Raw genomic sequence first — 21,266 nt, 5'->3', positions numbered from 1 at the left:
TTTCTTACTTGATCTTCTTTAGTTCATATTTCCTTTAATTAATCTAAACATTACATTCTTTTTATTAAACACATTGTTTATGGAGCACTTTCATTGGCCAGCTATTTTCCAGTGCCCTCCGGATTGCATTATTTTATAATGTTGTACTTGGCCTAAAGAACAGAGGCTTCATACCTAAGGAAAACAAGATAGTAAAGTCAAAATCTGGAATATTTGGGTAAAGAAAACTGGGAAAGTCAAGCAAAAACTAGTAGTTTACATTTTTTTATTAAACCTTTAACTTTCTAATACGTGAATATAGGACAAATTTTTCTCCTTAGGGCATGAGAAATTTTTCCCAGCAATAGGAATCTAGTTTGATTTCCTTAAAGCTTTCTTCATGTTTAGTATAATTGAGATTGCCTATACTTAATTAATTAAATGTCACAACTGGATATTTATTTTATGAATAATTATATTAGCTCTCTTATGTTCTAATCACCATGCCACTTTTTATCTCCATTGATGACTACCTTATGTTGAACCATGGGCTTTATACAATTCCATAAAAATTTTGGTAAGAAATAAAGTATTTTAGTATTCAAATTAGTTCTTTATGACAAAATACCTCCTAAATAATTTTTTGTTAACATAATTATTTTATTTTTATTACATAAAGTACAGAACTGTTTGGGGCTGCTTTATGTACTCCTATTATGCCTGCTGTTAGCTGGTAGCAATAAGATATACCCTTTCTCAAATTATTTACTAACTCTCCAATATACCCAGATTTTTTAAATGTACAGCTTTGGGGATATTTGCAAACCATTCAGGAGCTTTATTAAAAAATGGTACCATTTTTTTTTTGTACTTTATTAAAATAAAATATAAAATGTATATGATCCAGAAATATAGAGGAACTCTATCTAAAATTTTAACACTTTCATTTGTGAATTATATGATATCTCTAAGCTTTTACAGTTTTAATAATAGAAAAATTATATATAATAATTTTTTAACTTAACATATTATCAGAAATATTTTGGTATAAAAAGATGCACTCATATACCCTACGGCAAGTCTGTAATTTTGTAGGCAAACTGTTTCTTATTCCAATGTATTACTTGCCTGGTTAGCTCAGATGATTGGACCATGGGACAAAATTGATGAAGGTTATAGTTTCAATTTCTAGGTAGGTCAGTTAGCTTTACTTGGCTTCATGGCCACATGAAGGGACTAAATGACTTAGAAAGAACATGTGGAGGTATTAGTGTGAATTCATCTCCTCTGCTGGAAAAACACGCATAGCAGAAGACCTAGGTTTGTGCCAATCCCTAAGTCATTAGCGTCAAGATGAAAAAAAAAAAACAAGAAGAGGAAAGTCTTGACCCTCCAAATACAAAAACTGAATGCTAGATAGCTTTCATTTCCATAATATAATTTACTGACCTGCCTTCTCTTTTTATAGTTACAGTTGAGGGTCTCCAGCCGATCACCTGCCTGAAATTACTGCAAGCCTAGTAGGAAGCTTTTGAGGAGGCGTAGTCATGTTTTCATTTCATTAGGAAATCATTTAGCAAATTACTGCTGTTCTGTAAATTACTGTGCTGCATAACTTTCATACTGAGCAATTATTTCCTTTTTCCGTAAAAACTGCAGATGAAAGCTTTCTACAATAAATAAACTGTATTGAAAACAAACCATTCCTGGAATTTGGAGAATGTGATACAGCATTTCTCAGGTGGAAATAAAAACAAATATATTGTTTACTTTGTTACTCTTTGAGGTGAATGTATAGCGGCTTCTGAGGATGAAATCACAAACTAAGTATCTAGTTTTTGAAAGGAAAAGAGCTAATTTTGGAAATCAGAGTTCTTTAAACCTAAGTTTTACACCCTGAAGAGAGCCCCACCATCAGTAATCAACCTAAACAGAACACGGTGTTGGGAGCAGTTTTCATTATGCCAAGTCCAAATGTTTAGGATGTCAGTCTGTGGGTAGGAACTCAGTTCTTTCAATTTTGTGTTGAGGCAATGGGCCCAAATATAAACTGAGGAAATACAGCCTTATCCCCACAGCCATTCTGACTAACAGGACCACATTCCAAATATGGAGATCACTGCTGATGTGGCAAGAAGCATTGCAAAAAGACTGATTCCTCTGGCCTTTTCCGGAAACACTTGGCTAATGGAACACAGGGCTGGCTCTTTCATTTCAGTGGCAGTAAGACCGAAAAGCAAAGGAAGAGGAGAAAGCTTTTCCTTAAAGAATGAGGTCCCATTTCAGTGCTGCCTTTTCATAAAAGAAGGGCTTGGAAACAAAAATGAATGACTGATACTCATAAAGACTAGTCAATATTAAGTAGATGCCCCCAAACCTGAAGGTCATTATAGCTAATAAAGAGAAAATGCTTCATGATAGCTAACATTTTAAAATAACAATCACAATAGGTGTATATTAAGTTTAAGGTCCTTATACCTAGAACTAGTTATAACATCACTAGACTTAAATTTGTGCTACTTGAGTCCACAGTTAAATAAAGTTGTGACAAATGTGGAGAAGATTAAGAAGAATGGCATAAATGTGGTTTCATCGTTGCAAATGAAAACTTTGAGGAAAAGGTTAAAAGAACTGTTATGATTCATTTTGAAAATGAGTGAACTAAGAAATTTTTATCATTTTTTCCAACCTTTCTCAACTTGTGTTTCCCATATAAACCACATGATACAGAAAATAATTTAAGTGACTCAATTCCTCCATGAAAGGTACATAACTAGTACCATTGTAGATACATTGATAAGAACTTAATTCATTATGTACAAGGATGTTGAGGTACCAGGGCTTAATTCTCTCTTGTAATAGAGGTTGATAACAATTGGATACACAGTGGACCATAAACTAATGTTGGCAAGATATCCGAAGCCTAGAAAATGCATTTAAAAGCAGGAGATGTGTAGACAAGATAAAGGGTAGATTTCCAAAAGATAAATTACAGGAAAATTATACAATTACACAATTTCCTTCTTCCAAAGATTTTGAAGTTTGGATTTACTTTATTCTCACTGGAAGGGGATGAAGTGCATAGCCTCTGAAGGCAGAGGTCTTAATCCACCCTGAAATGTATGTTTTTCCAATGTAGGGCTATTCAAATCTCCAAAGTGGAGAAGCCCCAAGGTTAGAAGGGGAAATAGCAAAACATGCTGATACAGCTGAGAGGTGGTAGCCTAAGATCCATCTCCTTTCCTTGAAACCCATCTCATGATACAGAGAAACATGTGTTTACTGGTGTCAGGCATGCAAAGAAGGAAAGTTCACATTGAAAATGAGAACACTGATGCTTAATATTCTTGAGGAGAGTAAAACTATAGGGCTGCTTAGGTTCTTTAGAAATATCTTTCGTTACATCGCTAATGTAATTTTTTTTTCTAAAAAGATAATGCCTGTTGAATCCAGAACACTGCCTTGATGACACAGAATTACCACTCTGAATATAAATAATTGTTATTCAGAACTATAAACAAAGAAGTAGCAGACAAACTATAAAAGGCAGATTCAATGGACATAGTGTTTCTATCTAAAAGCAACCTGGGGAATTCCCTGGTGGTTCAGTGGTTAGGATTCGGTGCGGTACTTTCACTGCCATGGCCCGGGTTCAATCCTTGGTGGGGGAACTAATATCCCGCAAGCCATGTGGCACAGCCAAAAAATTAAAAAAAATAAAAGCAGCTTGGTTTCTACGTCTACTTTTCTGATGAATGCAAACATAGGAAAATTCTGGACACTCTTAAGTTTTATTAGTTAAATTCCAGGTTATTGAAATCCTATTGTACATTGTTGCCCATAGTGATTTTTTATTCATTAATCCACATTATCATGATTCGAGAACTGTTCGAGAAGATCACTACTGACTTGGATTGTACATTTAAACTACAAATGACTTCTTCTAATGTTACTTTAAGGAGTATTTGGACAAGGCATCAGTCACACTGTGGGTGCAATCTGCTTTCTTTGGCAACTTGTTATTAATGTAAAATGAGAGCCCATATTGATCTTCACTTATGTAAGCCATTCACATGAACTCCGTGAAACTGCAAGTGAGCAACAAAGGGAAAACTGTCTTCTAAGAAAACAGTGGTTTGAATATTGGAGTTCAAACTACTCTTTTATAGTAAACAAACATATTGTTTACTTACAGAATTTTCAATTGTAATGAAGTCAAGTTTGGAACAGTTAAAATAGCTCAAAGATGAATGAGTATATGAGCAAAACTTTTCTTGGCTTTGCCTAACTGCTGCCCTCTTTTCCATTTACAGCTATTCAGGAGCAAGAAAATGAATCCGTGTCCCTGTTCTTAAGCCCAGACATCTCCTTAAATAAGTCACAGTTAGATGACTGCCCAAGGGACTCTGGTTGTTATATCTCATCAGAAAATTCAGATAATGGTAAAGAAGATCTGGAGTCTGAAAATCTGTCCGACATGGTACAGAAGATTACTATCACAGAGCCAAGCGGCTGAATACATACTATCAACTCTACATCTACAAATGTGTTCTATTTTAACTCTTCTTGAGCTATCAATAAAAGATCAAAAAGGAGAGGAAGGGAAGTATTTGCAGATACAACCTGAAGTTAAAATGTTTTAATAGGAATGATTGTACATAAAAGCTCATATCTCTAATGTTCCCAATTATTGTAAATAATATGTATATTTATCATTTTAAATGCTACGTGTTAATATTTCACTTACCTGTATCAGAAAAAGGATAGCTTAATTTTTTGGTATGTGCGACATAAGCCTTATTTGGCTTTATTTTATAAGTGCAAAATAATTCTGCAAAAAAAAAAAAACTTCCTTTTTTTATACCTGCCAGTTTTGAATTTGTGTATATTGTTGAATGAATAGTAACAGAGCGTGTGTCTGTTTAACTAATTGTCCAAGCAAAGTGTGAGTTAATACTGGAGACATTTTATGCTGATCCACAGTGGAGTTTTAGTCATTATTTTTTGTTGATTTCTTCACTGTTATCTGTATGAAAGTATAGATAATGATATATTGTCAATTCTGATTTAGTAAAACTAATTTTAATAATTGTACAGATTTTTCATCTTTAAGTGTAAATATTTTTAATTTTGAAATACCCTAATTTTAATAATAAAATGAACTATGTGCATTTGGTATTTTCCAGACTAGTGTTACTTAAAGTATATTCATCTTAGAACTTTAGACAAAATATTTCCTATCAGACGAGGTTTTATAGTCAGTTCTCACATATATATATACAATTTCCAAATCAATTACCTCACCTCAGTCTCTCTCCTGAACCCCAGATCTGTGTTATCCAACTTCCTAAATACTTGTATGTATTAGCTCAGGCTGCCATAACAAAACACCATAGACTGAGTGGCTTAAACAATAGAAATTTATTTCTCACAGTTTCAGAAGATAGAAGTCCAAGATCAAGTCACCAGCATGGTTGGGTTCTGGTCAGACCTCTCTTCCTGGCTTGCAGATAGCCTCCAACATGGCAGAGAGAGACAGCAAGCTCTCTGGTGTTTCTTCTTATAAGGGCATTAATCCCATCATGAGGTCCCCACCCTCATGACCTAATCTAAACCTAATTATCTCCCAAAGACTCCATCTCCAAATACCATACGCTGGGGTTTAGAGCTTCAACATCTGAATTTAAGGGGATGGGGGGAGGCACAATTCAGTCCACTGCACTCTAGGAAGCTTCAACTCAACTTACCTAAATTCTTGATTTTCTCTGCAAATTTGTCTCTCTTGTTTTATTGCCAATCTACCTCTCTCTTTAACAGTACCAACCTCTTGCCAGTTACCCAAAGCAGAAAATAATTTCTTGCTTCATCTCACATGTATCCTTTTCATACAGATTCAATAAGTAATCAAGCCCTATGTATCCTACCTCTAGAAACACTTTCATATTCATGGCTTTCTATCTATTCCCATAGTTGCTGTCTTGCTTTGGAACCTCATAATCTCATGTGTGAAATGATGCAATAATTTTCCAACTGACTTCTATTCTGTCAATGCCCTACCTTCTAATCCATCCTCCACATGATCTCCAGAAAAAGCTTCTAATACAAAATTAAATCACATACTTCCCAGCCTAAAATTTTTTAATGGCTTTTCATTGTCTTTAGTATAATATTTAAACCCTCAGGGATATAGAAAATCCTTCCCAACAATTTTTAACCTACTCTATGAGTCATACCTTTCCTCTCCCACTCTCACTCTACATTCTCCAGCCAAAATAATCTACTTGCAATGCCCTGAATTCACTATTCCCTTGGCAACTTTTCTTATGTTACTTGTTTTCCTGGAGTGGCTCCTGCTATTTTCTATATCCAGAAGCCACCCTCTGTTTTCTGTCTTGAGACTCACCACCAAAGTCACTTAACTCTGTGAAGCCTTCCATGATTCCCTTTGGTGTTCCCCTCTTTGTGTTTCCATAGCAACTTGTACCTCTGTTGGTTACAACACTTATCATGTTACACTTTATTTATTATGACACTTGCCCTTACATGAGACTGTAATCTCCTTGTGACAGGTTATGTTGTTTAGTCTTTTTAATCTCTGGTGTAATACCAGGTACAGAGTGGGCATTTAGGAATTGTTTGCTAGAGGGCATTAAATATAACGATTATTCCCATACAACACATTCCATATTTATGTTTAAATCAATCTACTCAATCCATAGGTAAATGCTTTCCAAAGTGACCTAAAAGTTTTTTTAAATAAATAAAACATAATGCCTTAGGAAAAATCAGGAAACACAAAGTGTTATTTTAAATTCTTGGAGACAATATTACACTGTTAATCTCGATCATATTTTTCCAGATCCATGAGAGTTAATCCCAGATATAGTGCCCAGGTCAGGAGTAAAGCACATGTCTCTTTCTGTTCTTCCCTCTCCACAGCAGGAAATCATGTTTCAATTTCAAATTTCCAACATGCTGGCTCCATCATGGCCCCACTCCTGGTAGGACTGCTACCTCAAAGAGATTATTCTAGGGCCTCCTTGGACACAGCACAACCACTGACTGTAATTTTTACACTTTAATCAACCTGTTGCCTCAGAGAGGTCAAGAGAGTATAGCTTCTTTATGAAGATGCCAGGAAATTGTAGGTTGGGAAGCATATAAGGAACTTCCTGATTGTAAAATGGTGGATATCACCTGTGAAACATACTCAGCCACAACTTCAATCCCTTCAAAATGAAGGTACCAATCAAGAATTAAGGGAAATACTTTTGAGCAGAAGTGCTGCAGAGGCCTTGAGGAGACTGAAGCAGAGGAAGAGAACTTGGATTCATGCAAAGAGAGAAGAAAGGAGGAAAGTGAAGACACCTTGAGGTTGCAGTTGCTGGTAGGATGGCCCCATCATGGAGCACAGCACCGAAAAGGACACTGTAGTAGAAGTACATGTTGGGAGCACTGCTGCCTTTACTTTACCTACTCAATCCCTGCAGCTGTAGCCTCACCTTCCTTAGGTTTTTCTCTTGACCATGGAAAGCTGGATAAAGAGGAGTGGAAAGGCAATAAATAGGTCATCCAAGGTTGTGAGGTAGTTGAGAGACTTAGACCTTCCACTGTTGGCTGGGAGAGAGACACGAGTCTGAGTCTTTTAAGAGTAGATGTGAAGGTGGTTCAAGGATTGACATTTTAATGTTTACCAGATGATTACACTGGCTTAGGCTGAAACCTGGTGAGAGAACCAGTCTCACTCATTTATTTAATCACTCAACAATATTTAGACATGGAATATATATGCTGCCCAAGACTATGCCATAAAAACCCTTTGGATCAGATAATCTGCATCACAATCTCGCCACAGCCTCTCCATTGGAAGCAGCTGAGTCTCTCAGTTTAGAAAGGTTGTAAAACCGTTCTGGAACACAGTGATTATTCTGATCCCGGGGATAGCCTATATTTACAGATTCAAGTTTGTTGTGACAGTATGCATGGTTAGAGAAATTTCATTTCAGGTAAATGGATAAAATCTTTATAATACTTTATTGATAAGAGCAAAACTTAGATGATTTAAATTCTGGTTTCCTCCCCCCCACCATTCTATTGCTGATATAAACAGGCATGTATCTTCACCCTGAAGTATTTTATCAGAAGCTTTTTTTAATCAATTAAATTGTAAAAAGAATTCATTAAGAAATAAAATAACTTTTGAAACTTCTAAAATGACAGCGAGCTAAAAATTTTCAGCTTTTAGACACTGTCCAATTCTCTGAGGTTACAGTCACGTGCCTTGCAACTTCCTGAGTGAGACCAAATTGATGACATTTCATGTTGAGAAACTTCCGTTACAGGCGTAAGTTCTGAGAAAAATAATATGATGAAATTTTAGATACTTCATCACCCCACACACACACCCACTTCCATCTCCCCACCACCGATAAAGAAAATTGTATAACCCATCAGCATGCAGACTTCAAGTACTCTTTCATAAAAGTGGGAAGTCATGCTAAAATTATGTAAAGGTTGAAAGCAAAATGAATAGGGACTAAATACAGGCAAAAGAACAGCAGTTTCTAAATTTGACCAGGTTTTTGGCTATGGAAATAAGACAGAAGTAACCCTCACTTTATGCTACCGCCTATCTTACTACTGAATTCATCTCATCACACCCAGTGTTGACCTAAACACATTGACCGGAGATCCTGGTTTGAGGACTGTGTGACTTTGGGTAGGTCACTTATTCTCTGAGCTTAGCTTTTTCCCTCTACAAAATATATATAATTATAGTACTAATATTCCACGTTATCTTGTCGATTAAATGAGATAATGTGTTTGAAGCACCAGCACAATGCATGCAGTATGTGCATAAAAACTGATATCTGAACATAAAATCAAAGCAGTGCACATGTTACCATAATACTGGCATGGTTTTGTAGTGATATGAAATTCTTCAGACGCAAATGCCCGAGGGCTAAGACAAATGTGCTGTCCAGCAGCAATGAGAGAGAGTCAGTTGATTTAACAGACCTTTACAGATTCATGACCATTTTGTCATGACAGAATATTTCTTTGTTTACTCCTGGCAGTTTAGGGAGAGGCTATATTGTATTTAGCTCTGACTCCTCACTCTTGGCACATGATAGGGATAATCATTTTTGAAGAATAAATGATTAAATATATAAATGAATGTCTATATTAAATAAATAAAAGGTTTGGGGTTATTCTGCACCTTAAGCCCTGGTCTTTACAGTATAGAGTCACAGCCGAGTGTGCTATAGCCAACAAAGAAGCCCTTAGGAAGATACCCGAAATGTAAGATTTAAATATTTGCAAAGTTTATGGGCATTTGGGCAAATGATCTATCATGGGAAATCAAAGAGCAAAGAGAGGCTACCAGGAAAATATGAGCTTTTCATTACTCCCCCTTTCCTACTCCATCACGCAAACTTCTCACATAGAGTATCAATGCATCTGTATGATATTATAAATTAAGAAGCCAAGACAAAAGAACCTAAAAAATGTAACATTAGTGTGTTCAGAGATTTTTTTTGACCTCTGGGGGCCCCGGTGAGCCTGAGTGCAAAGCACCATTTCCTCACGGGGAAGAGGTGAAATCCTGATGCATAGGCTAAAGGCATGGTTTTCCTCTCTGAGTTCTTGGGCACTAGGCCAAGTGAATGGGCAGGAATCATTCCACTTGCAGAGTAAAATGGGGTGAAAAGCACTTCTGGCACACTTTGTCCATATAAATTATACTTGTTTGCAATTCATCAACTCCTTCTCTCCTTTATATCCATATGTAATGTAAAGGATCATCTTTCTCTGAAGCTCCATAATGATGCACAGTTCAAAAATGTGATAGAATCAGCTAAAAGAGAGCAGATGGAAGCCTTTTTTCCCCAATATGCATATTCATAAAAAAATAGAGAACTCAACAAAAGGAGATACAGAAGTACTTGTACCCGGGGGCTGCAGAGACTTATGTATAATAGTAAGTTGGTTTTCTGCCACTATTCATTCTTGAAACCTTTACTCATTCATTCCTGCAGTAATCATTGAAAATGCTCTGGGAAAAAGTCTGTCTCTCTATATAACACCAAATATATTTCCCTTTGGATTTTTATTGTACCTTAGAATCCACGATTCAGGAAGAAATGGTTAAACATTTTACTAAACAAATATAATTAGAAGGCAAACTATGGAAAGGGGGAGGGGCAAGGCGAGCTTAGAACTGGGAGGAAGTGTGACTTTGACTCTTATACTTGTTTGCAATTCATCAACTCCTTCTATGTGTAAGAACTCTAAAGCCTTTGGGGATGACCCATCAAAATCAAGAGGCTTATCTGTCAGCCTCCAAATCAACAGCAGATGAATTCAAGCAAGAGAGTCTTGGGCTGGGGAAGGAAGGCATGGACCGATTTGCCAGCTGTGTGTGCAAACTTAAGGTCCTGCTTCAGCACGGGCCTGGGATGCCTGGTTCCCTGGAGCAGGGGTTGTCCCTAGCCTTTTCTCCAAGAGATCTCGAAATATCTAGGAGGGTAGTGGTGCTGGAGGAGAAAGCTCTGGTCTGGAAGGAATCTTGGCCCTTGATATTACATATCCATCTTCACAGCAGCAAAGGAGGGACCCTGGACACATCACCAACCCTCTGATCAAACCCTGGCCGGGCCGGCCCCTTGGTCGCCACAGAGTTCACACTGGGCGAGGGCATTGCAATGGTCGAGGCGCTGCAGAACCAGCTGCCCTGGTTAGAGAACGTGTGGCTCTGGGTCAACTTTCTGGCTTTTTTCTGTTCTACTTCCCTGCGGCCTACTAGGCCTCTTGCTGGGTGGGCATTGCAGAGCTCTGGATCAGCCTCATCACCAAGTGGCTTGACCTTGTCTTCATGTGGTTTCTGTTCAGAGGCAAGCCCTTTTGGTGGGTCCATGTGTCTGGGTACTACAGCCAGGCTCCAGCCCAGGTTCACCAGTTCCCCTCTTCTTGTGAAACTGGTCTAGGCAGCCCTTCCAGACACTGTAAGATCACAGGAGCAGCTCTCTGGCCCATAATGATGGCCATCTCTTCCCAGGTGGCCACTCGGACCTACAGCCACTGGGTGAGAGTGATACCTAGCTTGGCTTATTGCACCTTCCTGCTGGCAGTTGGCTTGTCCCAGGTCTTCCTCTTACCACATTTCCCTCACCAGGTGTTGGCTGGCCTAATAACTGGTGCTGTCCTGGGCTGGCTGATGACCACACCCCCAGGTGCCCATAGAGCAGGAGCTAAGCTTCTATGGGTTGAGCTCACTGGCCCTCTTGCTGGGTGCCAGCCTCATCTGTTGGACTCTCTTTACACTGGGGCTGGATCTTTCTCGGTCCATCAACCTGGCTTCTAAGTGGTGTGAGCGGCCTGAGTGAGTACACTTGGACAGCCGGCCCTTTGCCTCCCTGAGCCATGACTCAGGGGCCGCCCTGGGTCTGGGCATCACCCTGCACTCTCCCTGCTATGCCCAGGTACAGAGGGCATACCTGGGATACAGCCTGAAGCTAGCCTGCCTTGTGCTGTCCACGGGGCTGCTGGGCCCCCTGGACTGGCTGGGCTACCCCCTCAGATCAGCCTTTTCTACATCTTCAATTTCCTCAAGCACACCCTCTGGCCATGCCTGGTCCTGGCCCTCGTGCCCTGGCTGGTGCACACATTCAGTGCCCAGGAAGCACCACCCATCCGCTCTTCCTACTCTAGGCGCTTCCTACTGCCACTCTCCTTCTCACAAAGCCCACACTCCATGACCTCCACAATCTGGGTGGCAGCCCCATCCCCTTCCAGCTCCCAACAGGCCCCTCTCATCTTGAATTTTCTACTTTTCCCACCACCTGGTCTCAGCCCCAAATAAGGGCCTTCTCTCTCCCAGGAAGGCTGGTCTTCCTCCTGCCTTTCCTCCCAAGTCCCCAAAGAGCAAAGGCAACAGCAAGACCAGTGGGTGCCTGGAACACTGTGAGGGGCTCAGAACAGCCCTAATAAAGACCTTCCACAGCTCTGGAAAAAAAAAACAGAAGAAGACAAACTATGTAAAAAAGTGAAGACTTCCGTGTTCCTTTAGCAGTACGGATTACAGATATTTAAAAGCACACTGTTATACCAAACTCTATAGTAATAGTCAGAATAAAGTTCAGAATAATGAACTGTCTGGATGGCATTTAGCTATGTGGTTTTTCTCCCCTATGTACTTTTTTTTAAAATTGGGGTATAGTTATTTTACAATGTTGTGTTAGTTTCTACTGTACAGCGAAGTTGAGTTCCTCATGCTATACAGCAAGTTCTCATTAGCTATCTATTTTATACATATTAGTGTATATATGTTAATCTCAATCTCCCAGTTCTTACCACCCCTCCTTTTCCCCCATGGTGTCCATACACTTGTTCTCTACATTTGTGTCTCTATTTCTGCCTTGCACACCAGTTCAGAATCTAGCTAGGTGGGTTTTTTAAAAAAATATCTGATTACTCAGAGGCTAAGGTAGTTAATGCTTTTGTACTGAGGAAGCAGCATTGCTACTAGAAATTTTGTTAAGATAATGAATATAGTATCAGGTGATATTGTGAAAGAAACTAGCCATAAAAGAAGTGCTTTAAAAAAGGAAACACATTCAAAGAGTGGTTATGAATTTTGGTCAGATAACTAAAGAAGTGGTATTCATACTAAAATTAGATGTTTCTGACTTCCCATGTCACCCTCACTCTCCACATGTGAATCCCTAGTATCCACTCAGGGAAGCTATAACCTGTATGGATCACATTCTTGACCTGTGCCTTTAGGTTCCTGTTAGGCTCAATGAATGGAAAGTCCCATCAGGAGACTGAAGGGAGAGAGGGGAGTGAAGTCAGGGTATTTGTTTTCTCCATGAGATCACCTTGTGCTGGCGGTCCCCCTGAATCAACGGTCCCCCAAAGGTGGCTTTTGGTAATGACTCTCTTTCCTTCAAATTCTGATAACTACTCCTTTCTCTTGTCTCCTGAGGCATATATTTAATAACAGCTCTGTGGCTGTTAGCTCTCACTACCTACACAGCCCTTAATGGTTCCCCTACATTTGTAATTAGTCCCTTTATAAATAAGCTTTCCTTGAATTACCCTAATTTTATTGTGCCATCTGTTTCCTGTTGGGAGCTGGACTAGTGCACTGATCCACCACAATTGCTCATGACCTCCAGTTACTTAGGTCATGTTCTTGAGTCCAATGAGCACTGCTCTGTTATTCCAGTGCAACTGCATTTACACAGTCACAGGTCACTTCTATCTATTTCAGGACCAACCTCCATCCCTGCTGACAATCAAATAACTTCAGGGTAAAGCATTTCCCCTAACATTACCAAAACTCATGCCCTTTACTCTTTCAATTCCTCATTCATCTGTTTCATGGGGCCCACCCACATATTTCTCCTTTTCCCAAGCAACTAAGAATCCTTGGAATTGGGGTGACTGGCAAAACATAAATGGAGGTTTTCATGGTGAAGTTCAGGCCAACCTAACTGCAAGGAACTCATATTCTATCCTTTTCTAACAACTGAGCCCACAGTCCATTTTGCTATGAAACATAGTGTCATTTCTATTAGGACAATATACCATCTACCAACATTAACATCCATCCACCAACTATGTAATAGAATAGAATGAAGCTAGTGCATATTTTCACTGCTTGCTACCTAATCAGAAGTATCTGACATTAATATAATTTTTGTTTTTTTAATAAACATGATGGCACATAGCTACTGAAACTTTACTAGCAACTTTTCATTGCTAAAATTCTTTAAGTTATATTTCATCTACAATATCATTCACTAACATGGGTCTCTCATACACAAAGCCTAAGGCCTCAATCTCTGAAGAGAGTTATTGTAAAATATGGATGCCCAGATAATTTGCATGATTAATGAAAATATGTTTTAGAATATTAAACATTTAAGATGTTAGCATTTAGTAGGCTCTCAGACAGAAGTTAAAAGACTATTAGAATGACTGATGAATTGCTACAGTACATTAGCCCTCAGAACAGGGAACGTGCTAGAGGACATTTATGTAACTTCTTTGCACTCTTTTTTTTTTTCCTTTTTTCCCCCCTCCAACTAAGCTGTCCTTTTGTGACCTTGGTTCGGTTGTAAATGACCAAGCATACAACTTTGCAAAATTCTGAAGACTTAAAAATTACATGGAAAGCTATTGACAGGGAGAAAGAAAGCAATTGTATTAGCCAGGGCTTTGTACATGATATCTGTCATGGTAGGAGATGAATAAAATGTGTTGAAGGAATAAAACCTCTTTTTCATGGTTCAGAGGGTCTTACCTCAACACAGTGGAAAAAATGAAATAGAGAATTCCTCCCTGGCTAGTGACAAGGTCACTGACAGTTTAGCTGTCCATAACGAGGGAATGTAGACACACTTATTCTTTCCATTTGTTATGAACTGTGTTTCCAAATGAAACTCCACATGCTGATGTCTTTCTAGAGCTTTTATCTTTGATTGCTGCAGAGTTTATCAGTGCTTATTTGGTCATTTATTTCCTCCTCTTGTTATATTTACAGATGAAATATACCAGAAAGGACTGTCAAGGAGGTGGGTAAAAAGTAAAAAGTAAAATACCATTGAAAAGGTAGGACCACAAGAAATACCAAAATAAATTCTAGAGGTAGGTGCAATAACCTGCTTAATGGCCTTGCTTTGGGGGAGACAATTAACATTAATTTATGTGAGGTATTATCACGAAGTTATGAGCTCCCTTTCTGAGCTCTTCTTGCCAAAGCCTGCTTCTTTAGGCAGCATTTTCCTTAAAGTGTTATTTAGTTTACAGTTCTCCAACACTCACTTATACAGTACCCTCGTTTCTGCGTCGGTGAGCATAGAGAAATGTACACTATTATACATCAACTGGAATCCCACTACATAGTCATTAATGCAAAAGTGAACAGGGAAAAAGTAGCAATCTGAATAATTGCCCCCAAAGACAGAAGACTGTAATCCATGGGACCTTGTAAATGTTACCTTATTTGGGAAAAGGGTCTTTGCAAATGTGATTAAGTTAAGGATCTCAAGTTAGGGAGACTATCCTAGATTATCTGAGTGGGCCCTAAATGCAATCACAAGTGTCCTTATAAGGGAGAGGAAGAAGGAGATTTGACACGCAAAGAAGAGAAGGCAATGTGAAGACACAGCAGAGATTTGAAGATGTTGGCTTTGATGATTGGAGCGATGTCTTCATAAGCCAAGGAATGCTAGCAGCTACCCGAAGCCGGAAGAGGCAAGGAATGGATTTTCCTCTAGATCCTCCAAAGGAAGTGTGACCCTGCAGACATGCTTTGGATTTTGGTCCAGTGATACTGGTCCTGGACTTTCGCCCTAGACAACTAGGAGAGAATAAATTTCTGTTGTTTTACATTATGGATTTTGTGTTAGTTATAGCCACAGGAAACTAATACTAATACAGTAAGGCTGAACTAAACCACGTTCAGACTTAAACAAAAGCATAGTGACCCCTATTCATGGTCATTACTAGTAGAGCATGGGAACAATTATATTATTAGCAGCAAGTTTAATGCAAAAGTATATCAACATACATATCCTTTGAAAACTATATATACAGTACTCTTCTTTATTTGTACTTGTGTTGTGTGAATGTATTCAAGCAAGCCTTTTTTGTTTTAAACAGGACAAAAATCTCCTTCAATAACATAATGAATTTCTGAATATGACAGTTAAGTACGCATTATTTTTACCCTTAAGATGTTTAAGATTTCACTTAATAAGAGTATGCTTTCTTTCATCCCCACCTGGAAGAAACATAGCTGTTATGGGCTAAAGAGCATAGTTTAAAATGTTCTTGCAAAACAAAAAATCCTGATTTTGGTTTTATTAAGACCAAAATCTTCCTTAAGACTTGGAAATATTTATTTTGCTGAACGAAAAATGATATTTTTATCACGATTTATTTATTTCTTAGTTTCTTCATTAAATGTTTATTGAACATGTTCTAGGTGCCTGGAAACTCTTCTCAGCTCTGGGAATAGCAAGATAAATGGCAACAGCACCTGTTCTCAAGGAGTTAAGAGTTTAGTGTGCTCCCTTGGCAAATGTGTAAATAAATAAATCCCTACGCAATGTGATATGCTAGAATAGCACTATAGGCAAGTGGCGTGGAAGCAGGATTTTAAAATAAATCCTTCATTTCAGAATCAAAGAATTCTATGAGCTTGAGAAGAGTTAAACTCTGCCTAGGTATATGCAGTAGAAAAATAATTCAACGCATTACGTTGGAAAAGTTTCTTATTCCTTATTTTGCTGCCAAATGCTTGGGTCATTCATGGTCAAAATCATATTCAAGGTTATAGTAGACAAGATTCAGCATTTTCAGATTCTGGATAACAGAATTAGCAAATTATAGTAATTTTCTCATGGTTTCAAAAACAACTACTTGTACGATAAAGGTTGCTTAATTAAAACCTACCCAACTGAAATGCCCATTTATCTGAAACAAATGTTTGTGCTATAGACATCAACCAACTCTTCACATGAGTAGCTAACAATAAACAATGGAATGATGCTTGATGAATATCAATTAAAACAAATTGCTCCCAATAAACTTTGTCCTAAAAAAAAAAAACACCCTGCATGGGCACATGTTCACGCACACGCACACACACACACACACACACACACACACACACACACACACACATATAGCTTTGCCATTGTAATTTGCCTTCTTTAAATTTAAGGTCAGTTAGCATTAACTGCATCTTAAAGATTGTACCTTCATTTTTTCATTGAGCCTAGTTTTAGTCTCTGGTAAGGCATGAGTTTCAGGTAGGACCAGATACACAATAGGAGATGGCCAGAGTGCTTAGAATAATGGCCCAGGGTGAAATGGAAATGCAAGGCCCCTTGTTCAAAACTATTAAGAATTTTAAGACAGCAATAGGAGAGCATTAACCTGAATATGGGGCCTTTGTGAGAGCAGAGCCCTGTGCAATAACACAGGTTACATGCCCATAAAGCCCGCCCTGGTTTCAGGTATTCCTTATCAGTAGTCCCCGTTTGCATTCTCCGAAGGACCATACTATAGATTATAAAAATGAAAATAATCTGCCTAAAAGTCACATTATGATCATATATTCTTTGCACTGGCCTATATTAACTCTGAAGGCATTGTTGGGCACCCATTAAAATTCTATTATGATCAAAGTTTTTCATGCTTACTTGATTTTGCTTTTCTCTGCTCTACCCAGCCTTACTCACATAATCTATGAGGCAGAGAAAATGCTATGTGTTCACCAAACTGTGTCTATTAGGCTCCTGGGCATATTATGAGCTCTCTTGCATTCAATCCAAGTAACAAGTTCTGGGCAAAGTTAAGGCCTGGACCATAAGATCTTTCTTTGAGGTTCATGTCCTCCCCTCACTAGGTTTTCCTTAATCTTTCTTGTGCTTCCCCACCCCATTATCTATATACCTGGAAGCAATGAACTCTGAATTATAGAACTCTGAATTGTGGAGACTACAGGAAAAGTCTGAACCCCTGAGTCATATTTGGAGAGAGCCATTCAGGAATGCTGCTTGTCCCAAGTTAGAGTACCACATAAAATTAAATTTTACTATCTTAAGCCACTTACATTCCCCTAATACTCTGTGTTTGAGAGTATAATAGTCTGAGGCAGGGAGCATAGGGCCCAGAGCAGTATCAAGCTCATTGAGTGATTCTGATCCATCTTTTGAAAAACATCGCTAAATTCATCTTTTTAGTGGACTATAAATCAGTGTGTTATTCGTGTTATCTTGTGAGATTGTTTAGATTCTCATAATAGCATACATTTATAATTTTCAAAGCACTCTTTCCTATGTATTTTTAGAGAATTCTGGAACCTTTTAAAGACTTCAAAATCGATAGCAATGAATTATCAGGGATAGAATGACCAATGGCAACAATGACCCTTTGCCAAACACCTCTGCAAATCTCATAAATCGTCACCTGTCTGCTTGTAGGATTTACAGACCTCAAAAATTCAAATTACCCAAGGAAATGTTTGATAGCAACCCTGGAATCGGGCTGAGTCTAAGAATCTGGTAACACTAGTCTTAGGAAACTCAGAGCCAGGTATTATTGGTAGGGACAAGAGCGCGGGCCAGAGTGCTTAGAATAATGGCAAGTGTTCTTTTCCCTTTGGCTGCAGAATGTCAGCATTTATGGGAAAAAGTCGATCAAGTACTTACTGGATCTGCTTAATCAAGCATAACTGTCACCATGTGACTGGCAGTTATCGGAAGCTCCTTGGTGAGACAGCGCCAGAACCAGTATGCGAAGATCTACCTATATTTTAGAGAGTAAAAGAAAAAATAAGTTTTCCTCAGCACAGGAAATCAACATTAAGCAACTTAAGAACATGCATTTTTGAAATGTGAGAGATTTGGGATCAGACTTAGTTTCAACACTCATTTGCTTCAGTTCTTAAGCATCTAAGCTCTAGTTTACTCCAATGTAAAAAGAGAGGTTAATGCCTCCATTGCAGAGTTGTAGCTTAAACAAGTAAGGCACCTAGCATGATTTCTGCAGCATTTTACCTCTGTCAGTTTCATTATTTGTATTAGTGATATTATTTTTAATAGTAATTATACTTTAAGAATGAAGAAACACCCTCATTGGGCACTCTCAAATTTATACCATAAAGAATCCCCTTAAACGTCCTTCCTGGCCTCTCTAAAGCATAGAAATGATTTCTCCCAGATGTTTTCTAGACACAGTGTCAAGCATTTATAATTACCCATTTCCCCACACAGCCAGACTTATATTCCAAACAAAGCTTCAATTGTCCAAACACTCAAAACTTGTAGGAAATAATAATTCATTAAATATTTATGAAATATTGAACTATCATATTCATACCAAGGGAGTTTAATGAGAGAAATTACATCCTTATCCTGAGTCTTAAAAAGGACTCTGGGGACCCTGATTTATATAGATTTTCATAGAATGTCTCTTTTATACTGCCTTTATAAATGTTGTGTTTACTATGCTTTTAGAGGTCTAGGGTAGGTTTCCCTGAACAAAGCCCCCAAATTCTTCAAAACCTAGGCTAATTATTTAAATTTAAGGTTTATAAGTGCATTTCTGAGATATGAATCAGGCAGAATATAAACTTCTATTAATAAAAATCTACTATCTTTTGTCAATAATTAGGAAGCTGCCCACATTTTAATGTGTACTGAAATGTTGATAAAGAAAAAATTCAGTTATCCAACAAATTTGTTATTTTAGATGAATTAAAGTCATTTTAATCTTGAAATACCCTACACCTGCATAAGATCACAGACTAACCTCTATGATATTATCTAAAAGACGTAAATATATCTTTTGATATAAAGGAAACAGAATAACACATCTTTAGAGTAGTTAAATTATTATAAAAGAAAAATAGGTATTTCTACATTAAGCTTGTTTCATGAATTAGGAAATTCAATAAGTAAACTTACATTTGTTGCCTTTATGGTGAGCTTGCAATGGGAAATGTGTCTATTGCCCTACCTATAGCATTCCAGCAAATATTAATTGAGCACTTTCTAGATAAGTAAAACTCTATTAGACTCTTGGAATACAGAATCATAAGATATGTGGTCTTTGCTCTCAATAAATCTGCAATCTAGCTGGGGAGGCAGGACAAATACCAAAGACTATAATAGCAACACCATCCTATAACAAAAGATGCATCATAGTGCCAAACCAACAGGACAGAATAATAGCTGTAGAATTCAGAGAAGGAAGGCAGGCATCCCTAAAAGCTGTAAGATTGGGACACTTCTAAACTGAGACATTCTGCTTCTCAATTTGTAGTTTCAGAGGGAAGGGGGAAACCACACAGAAATATATGGTATCTGGGTGGTCCCCACCTCCGCTGTGTTAAAACTATAAGTTGAGAACCAGAATACATCAGTTTGTAATAAATATAATCATATACTAGATAAGTTATTTGTGAAGTAGCAACTACTTAGCTGTATACAATATTATTTATGGGAGGTATTGTCAATTAAAAATCGAATAACCATCAATTACACTAGTGTGGATTTCAGTTTACAACAGAATACCAAATGATTCATTTCTACATTCCCTTTTCATTGAGTTCCATGGAGAACTGTTTATTTTTCAGTGATTAAAAAGAAATCTGCAGCCTATACAATTTTTTTCCATAAGGTTTAAAAAATTATGTTGTATAACTTACTCAGCGATCAGTTATATGGCTTTATTAGATGGTAGGTGCTAGGGATACTTAGAGGCCCAAAATGCATTTCAGATCTTCAAGGACTTATCAGCTAGCTGGGAAGTCAGGACTTATATGTAATACAATAATACAAAGTGGCCAAAGGAGTCTATTGGACATCGGTGTCCCAATGGTTATAAGATTTCCCAAACCAAAAGGAATCAATTCCATTCTAACCCTGACTCTATGAATATGGGGATGATGCTGATATACCCTTCTCTGACTTCAAATTCCCAAAATTTCCATTGTCTGCAATAATACAAGACAGGTATGGGTAAAATCCTGGGAGAAAAGAGTTACTAAACATTAGTAACCTGTAACTTGAGTATCATAGATAACTATTTTCAAAAAATTATATATAGGGCTTCCCTGGTGGCCCAGTGGTTGAGGGTCTGCCTGCCGATGCAGGGTACATGGGTTCGTGCCCCGGTCCGGGAAGATACCACATGCCACAAAGTGGCTGGGCTCGTGAGCCATGGCCACTGAGCCTGCGCGTCCGGAGCCTGTGCTCTGCAACGGGAGAGGCCACAACAGTGAGAGGCCCGCGTACTGCAAAAAAAAAAAAAAAAAAAATTATATATAAAGTACTTTAATGCTGATGGTCAAGAGGATGGACTCCCGTTTTCAAGGAATCACAGATGTCACAGATGGAGGGGACCTGGAGAGGGTCTATCCCAATGCCATCACATTGTAGAAAAGATTTGAGGTCTAGAGGGGTGAATAGATCTATCCACGGTCACACCTATTCACAAACAAGAAGAATTCAGGTTTGCACTGTGATCTGGAATTAAGTCCAGGCTCTTTCCTTCATACCATGCTGTTCAACCCTACGTGAAACAGGATATTGGGCAAAGTTAGATATTTAACATAATATCGCTGACTGAAGTTTTGGCTCATCAGTAAAAAGCAACTTCTCTCGTCCTTACAAATCCTCTGAAATTTGTGTTTCCTAAATAACATATGGTCCCTAAGTAGGAAGAAAATAGAATCACCAGTCTAGGTAACATTGATCTTAGTA

General features: G+C 38.1%; 1 protein-coding gene, 1 long non-coding RNA gene and 1 pseudogene across 5 annotated transcripts in view; 2 read left to right on the top strand and 1 right to left on the bottom strand.

Annotated features, from left to right (window-relative positions):
* SAMSN1 (SAM domain, SH3 domain and nuclear localization signals 1) overlaps nt 1–5,157 on the top strand; it is a 127,607-nt gene extending 122,450 nt beyond the window's left edge. For both annotated transcript variants that reach the window (XM_019923246.3, XM_019923247.3), the window contains one exon: nt 4,293–5,157. In XM_019923246.3, the coding sequence (XP_019778805.3) occupies nt 4,293–4,495 (203 nt within the window). In that variant the 3' untranslated portion in view covers nt 4,496–5,157. The remainder of the gene's footprint in view (nt 1–4,292) is intronic.
* LOC117312180 (uncharacterized) overlaps nt 1–21,266 on the bottom strand; it is a 105,335-nt gene that overhangs the window by 5,233 nt on the left and 78,836 nt on the right. For 2 of the 3 annotated variants that reach the window (XR_012331565.1, XR_012331566.1), the window contains exon 4: nt 18,210–18,306. This is a non-coding gene — a long non-coding RNA (uncharacterized lncRNA). Of the gene's footprint in view, nt 1–8,000; nt 8,331–18,209; nt 18,307–21,266 lie in introns of those variants that run through there. The other variant, XR_004526436.2, reaches the window with a different exon arrangement.
* Nucleotides 10,287–11,935, top strand: LOC101336383 (glucose-6-phosphatase 3 pseudogene; annotated as a pseudogene).

Source organism: Tursiops truncatus, chromosome 4 (assembly GCF_011762595.2).
Source record: "Tursiops truncatus isolate mTurTru1 chromosome 4, mTurTru1.mat.Y, whole genome shotgun sequence".
NCBI classification, from domain to species: Eukaryota; Metazoa; Chordata; class Mammalia; order Artiodactyla; family Delphinidae; genus Tursiops; species Tursiops truncatus.
Note: the sequence above shows the minus strand (reverse complement) of the source record. Positions and strands in the feature narration are given on the sequence as shown.